This window comes from Ptychodera flava, chromosome 19 (genome assembly GCF_041260155.1).
Source record: "Ptychodera flava strain L36383 chromosome 19, AS_Pfla_20210202, whole genome shotgun sequence".
Taxonomy (NCBI): Eukaryota; Metazoa; Hemichordata; class Enteropneusta; family Ptychoderidae; genus Ptychodera; species Ptychodera flava.
In genome coordinates, this window is record NC_091946.1 from 9,556,318 (window position 1) to 9,562,810 (window position 6,493).

General features: G+C 38.7%; 1 protein-coding gene across 1 annotated transcript; it reads left to right on the top strand.

Annotated features, from left to right (window-relative positions):
• The first annotated feature begins 201 nt into the window (after nt 1-201).
• LOC139118231 (sulfotransferase 1C4-like) lies at nt 202-5,613 on the top strand. Its single transcript, XM_070681510.1, has 6 exons — nt 202-414; nt 1,711-1,970; nt 2,345-2,474; nt 3,520-3,614; nt 4,024-4,195; nt 4,828-5,613. Exons 1-6 carry the CDS (start codon nt 303-305, stop codon nt 4,935-4,937), a joined length of 879 nt encoding a protein of 292 aa, XP_070537611.1. The 5' UTR covers nt 202-302; the 3' UTR covers nt 4,938-5,613.
• Nucleotides 5,614-6,493: the final 880 nt, after the last annotated feature.

The following is a 6,493-nucleotide window of genomic DNA, read 5'->3' on the forward strand; positions in this document are numbered from 1 at the left end:
CATAAATCTTTGAAATGCAAGCTTAGCATGTTTGTTTAGTTGACCCGAAGCAATATATAGTCATGATTTGTCACATTATGTCAGCTATGTATTTCATCATTTTAGAAGGTCGCACGATATCAAATCCTGACCAGTGTGGCGGCCAAACAAGCCTGGTTACTGTGCAAACAGGTATTTCTTGACACCATATGACCTTTCACCGACATGGTCTCAAACAGAACGCGTAAGAGCCGGCCCGTTTCTTCGAGGGAAGGACATAAAAGTTTCTGTAGACCTTCACGTTTGTGTCCGAAATCACAGACATGGACGATTCGAAGCAAGAAAATCCAAGACTCTTGCGATTCCCGTACGGGAAGGTGAAGACAATGGAAGTCCGACATGACGACATATTTCTGAGCACCTATCCCAAATCAGGTGAGAATCAAGTTGCCAACGTCGACCTTGTAATAAGGACAAACTGAGGACAAGAACGCAAATCGATTACTTCAAACCAACAAAAGTATGTAATGGCCATAGTTCGTCACGGTCAGGGAGTGTTCTTAAATAATTCTGAGGACGGGATAAGTTTAGTTTTTCAATCGCCAAAGGGGCATTATCACTGGCACTATATCCATCACCTGATTTCATAGCAAATGAGTCCAAAAGTCCGTTGATTAGTATCATTTGATTGCGGAGTTTTCATCATGGTACTGCTTGTGTTTGGTATATTACTAAGGTCAGACATCTGTTCTCAGTTATATTGAATGTAGTGCTGTAGTGCTGACAAAAAATAGAACCTATTGCCCGTGACACTGCATATAAAAGGGGTATGCTTATTGGTTAACCACAGGGGGAGGAGTCAGTCCCCTGGGAAGGGGAGGGGTGGGGTTCTCTGCGCACAGGTTTGTTTTATTTTATTAATTTTGACTGTGATATTTCAAGTAAAGATTTCGACTACAAACCGTCTTTCTGCTTTGTTTATTACTAGTAAGCTTACAAGTTATTTCATTAATTTTGACTGCGATATTTCATGAAGATTTTGACTCCAAAACCGTCTGACTGCTTTCTTTATTACATACAACTTGCATAGACCCTGGAGCGAGAATCTTATCTCCTTTCCAACCTGTGTACATACACGTTAATTGTTCTGCAAATCTTGCCAACTTGCTAATCGGCTGTCCATATCAGCGGATTAATTGATTGAGTCAACACGACAGCCGTCTCACACGCAGTAAAATGAGAACTCTAACTTGATTTTGAAAGAGAATGCTTAAAAGATTTCTTGAGGAAAGTTTGAGCAAAAGTTTAAGTCTTTCACTTTCGAGGCGCATATCACGGTGACCTTAAACGGTAAAAGCAGTGTATCAGGATTCTGACAAATATGAACGGGATACAGTCGTCGGAACTGCGCTCAAAGGTCGTATGGGACCCATACGACCAATGTAAACACTGTATCCAAGGTACGATGGTGATTGATGAAAGTTAAAACATGTCTGTCATAATCTACATCGTATAATTTGAATGTTGCAGCTATGATGATGAGGTGCATCTAGATATCGTGCACGAAATACATTGTTTGTAAACAAGAAACTCGCACAGGCGCAGTTCCGACGACGGTTTCCCTTTAACATACTCCTCCTCACTAATTTACTCATAAAAGTCTGTAGCTAAAGTTTGATAGACTGGGCATATCTCTAAACCAATAAATTCTATTTTCGATCCGTTGTCCAGGCACTCACTGGGTACTAAGAATCATTGCGTCGATCTTAGGAGGCACCGACATTGATGCCACCGGCCGACGTGCTTCTGAAGCCCCATTTGTTGAGATGATGCTGACGGAAGAAGGAGACGACCCTAGGCTTCTAATGGCCAAGAGAAACCACGGACATCCAGTAAATTTTAACCCTAGCATGATGAAATCACCTCGTTTGATGACGACCCATGCGACTTACGATCTTCTGCCGACTCAATTTCATGAAAAGAGACCAAAGGTAGTTCAGTGTTATGCACTTAACCTGCCATTCGATTGTATATTATTTTTATTTTTATATTTTGCTCAGCACGCACTATTTGACCTTGCAATTAAGCACTGGTTTTGAGTTTAGATAATCAACATGAAGTCGCCATATTGACAGCTAAAATGCTTGTAATGGTGATATCAATGAAACTGGTTGTGATTTGGCAAACATTTATCATGTCAATGATCGATGGTGACTGCATGTTCTTCGTGGAAGTGTATGTCCTTCAAAGTAATCATCTCACAACTTGTCTCTGTTGTGATAAGCGTATTCTACACTTGTTCATGACATTGTAATTTTGAAAGATGGTATCTCTGATCTAGTGACTTTCCGTTGTATAATTACAGCTGATTTACGTAGCCCGTAACCCGAAAGACCTGTCTGTATCTGCTTTCAAGCAATTCTCCGTGCCACCCTTCCATGTACACGACGAATTTCCGCAATTTTTGGAGGAATTCCTTGCCGGCAAGGCAATTGGTAAGTACGCGGATATATAAAAGTTCATGTGTGAAAAACGAATAAATGAGATTACGTCTCGCTATTAATGCATCAAACAAGATCAGCTGTAGGGCATACAACATAAGAAAATAGTTGTACAATCTGTAAATCTGTATGTATGGCACTTTAACCATTTTTTTGACATTAGCAACGAATTATAAAGGTAACACTTTCAGGCGACAACTCACTCAAGCCTTTGGAAAACGTTTTACAAGGGCGATCTAGCTGCTTGTACCGCGCCTTGCTTCATGGGAAAAATGGGCTCCTACTTTTTAAAATCAGGTGCTTTAGAAGTTAAGGAGTTTCATTAAGATGTAAAATGTATTTTAATGTCGGGCAATTCCAACCGGCGAAAGGTATGTCTTGACATTCACTGTCGTTTCTACAAATTGCTAGCAAAAGTAGATTTCTCATATTGACTGTACATGTATTTGCAAGATTGCATGCTCCTGAAACGATCGCAAACTATTTAATTTGTGTTATTCTACATGTAAGCTACCCAAGATTAGCCTCATTCTAAGCACTATAAATCTACATGCTAAAACCCTAAAATATTTGAATTCGTTTAAGTAATACGAAGAACAAATTTTACCGCTTAAAAAGTGTCGTGGTATGGAATAAGTGATATGTCACCTGACAATTAGCAAATGTCAGTAAAATTCACTCAGTTAAAACACATTTGCTATAGAAATCTGACATGTAATAATAAACGACGAGAGGTAAAATCATTCGTGGGACGTTTTCCCTACTAAATTTACAGATGTACGTTTAATCGGTTCTCATTCTACAGACATCACAAAAGCCTTAGCTGCTTTTCACACGGTGGCGTTGAGATCGCTACTGTGATCATTACACATATTGCCACGCTGGAAATGACCATAGTCTAAGTATTCATGGTAAGTCAGTGTCTAGTATTGTTAACAAGCAAAGCACACTATTGTAATTGCATGCAATACACATACTTCATAAAATGCGATTTTGAAAGGAAAGTGCCATTTGTTTTCACATTGTCACTTTATTACAGCTAATATCGGACATTGGGGCTCTCATGTACTTGATTGGTGGAAAAGACGACACGACAATAACGTGCTGTACCTAAAATACGAGGATATTAGAAAGGTAAGCCGGCAACTGATCATTGTGCAGGGTCCAATGTCACAACTGTAGATATCTAAAATTAAACTTGGCTCAAGTAGGTCATTTGTAAAATTAGGTCTTAACAGCAAAGTATTACCTATATATTAGAGTTCCTTTCAGAGTAAAGCACGTGTACTGTTATACGTTCGTACGCTGTTTTCACCGAGTTATATGAAAGCACGGCATATCTTCGCATGCGTTGAGCAAAATCACAATTTACCCAAGTTCATTTCGCCAATGTTGGCGATTTTAACAATCGCATATGGCCTCCTGAAAGGTTTTGAATTGAAAATCAGCAGTAAGAACACGTTTCTCAGACATTCTTGTTCAGCTACTTATGTGTTTTTCATCTCGCTTGATAAGGTCGAAATCATTTTTCCACATTTCTCAGGACCTGAAAGCGGCAATTCAGAAAATTGCTGAGTTCATCGGAAAAGACTTGACACCCGAGGATATCAACAAGATAGCACATCACTGTTCCTTTGATTACATGAAAAAAGCTTTCCAAGATGACGCTTTTATGAAGGCCATGGGATTTAAAGAAAATCCCTTTGTCCGTCGAGGTTTGTCATTAGTTTTCACGTGATCGTGTCTTCCCCTATCCACCTTATTCACATTATTTAAATATTTGATATAGTATGCTATTACACGTGACTACACAAAATGTACCCCTGTTTGGCATACGAAAAGTAAGAAGTGGAGAGAGTCCAACTAAGGATAGACCATTAGATCTTGGAGGGGATGGTCAAAAATAGCAAAAAAAAATTAAAAGCAAAGGGTTAGGGAAAAATCTTCACAATAAAACCAGATTGCAAAAAAAACATAAATCTTGACAGTTTACTTAGAAAAAAATAGCACATCATGACTCACTTGGAAAAAAAATTCAAAAATTTACAAATGCGACAAAATATTCACAATCTGATTGTGACCACTCCCACCTACCAAGATCTAATGGTCCGTCCCTAAACACATGTCTGAAAGCATTTAGGTCGGCCGCAGTTGCGCATGCATACTATTCCGTTATGACCATCACCTAAGGTGATCAGTTTACACAAAGTCAGGAAGGCGGCGATTTCTAATTTACTTTGAACAGTTTGCACTTTAAAAATCGCAGTTTTGAGTATTGAAAGAGATAACGAAAAAAAAGGTAAAAAGTAACCAGGACTGAATCCATTTGTTCTTCGTTTCATTTCAGGAAAAGTTGGAGGTTGGAAAGAAACGCTTACTGTTGCACAAAACGAGATGATGGACAAATACTGCGAAGAGTGGTTGAAGGGAACGGGATTGGAGTTTGAAATGGAGTAAATAATTCATTTTGGAAAAAGGCTTTTGGTTCACATAACCTTCACGACGGGAAACCTATTTTCGTTGGTTCGACTTGTGCAAGCTTTGATCAGAATCCATCCATTCTATTGCAGTACCAACACTTCTGAGAACAAAGGTTTTGATTTCAGAATTTGCCGGAATGTATTCATTTGATGATTTTGTGCCCATGTACAAAATGTTAGGTGTATAGAAATCTCTTAGAGTTAATAGCTGTGCAGTTTGAGTGTTTTCCAGTATATATGTTCTTGTTTTGAAATACCGTATTTGCAAGATATTTTAACTTCAAACACAGGGTTTATGGTATTTGTCTGAGAACTGAACTTCAATCGGGCAAAATATTTCTAGAACATGCAGTGTTCGATGTATTTCTTAGGTATGTACCGACCGTGCCTCGATGTCAGAGTAAATCAGTGCACTGATTTGAATAGACGCATCCGGTGAACGATGAACTGACCACTTTCCATGGTTACCCGGTCCAACGAAGCCCTTTGACATTTTTGACGTCAACATATACGCTTAACGCCAAATGTAAAATCTTCATGCGCGCACAACTATCTTGACTTTCATTAAAATCTGTTTGATGCTGGTCGATTACTGTAAAATTGTTTGAAAATGCCCTGCATCTAAATAAATGTAATATAGTATTAACTGTGAAGAGGCATGTAATAAAAATATTATTGCCTGAATACATGGGTTTATGTGCCCTCGCAGCAGGAGACAATTTGTCCTCCTGGCGTCGGGCAAATTGTCACCTGTCACCTGTCAAATTATGAAATATGGACAATATTTTGTGCATAATATTTTTTAATTCGGCAGTTGCGGTCACTGGAGCCGTTGCCTACACAGAGTTTCTTGAGCCGAAATAACATTTCAAAAACTCCTAATAAATAGACACAGGTGTAACGATGACAAGAGCAATAGGTATATGGTAGGTTTAGACACACGGCCTAATTCAACAGCATTTACAGGAAATGCTACGACACAGGTTGTCACTGAGGTCAAGGTGAGGGATGGAAAGAGAAAATGCGAGAACAAGCCTTAGGTGAAGGGTGGAAAGAGAAAAACGCAGTTACGTAGTTAAGGTATGAGAGGTGTACAACAGTAAAATTAATATTATTGTTAGTTGTCTGGAATAAAAGAGAAGGCATTAATCAATCAATCAATCAATCAATCAATCTTTATTAACCCATGACTGGGCAATTGACATCGCGCAGCAGTGACAAACACAATACATCAATCATAAAAGATGACAATCTAATAAAAACACAAAATGGTTAAAATACCATTAAAGGAAATATATTTAAAAACTAGTTCAATCTATTCAGTTGACCAATAGCTCTGTTGATAAAAAAGTTTTTGATTCTATTGGTTTTAAAAGCCGGTACTCTGAAACGGCAACCGGATGGTAGCAAGTCAAACTCGTTTTGTAGAGGGTGCTGAAACTTGGAATGTATGATGGAGTTACCTTTACGTAAAACGTGTTTCTCGTACAAGCCAGTGGGGCCATCTTATTGTGCTCCGATAATTTTGCTGCA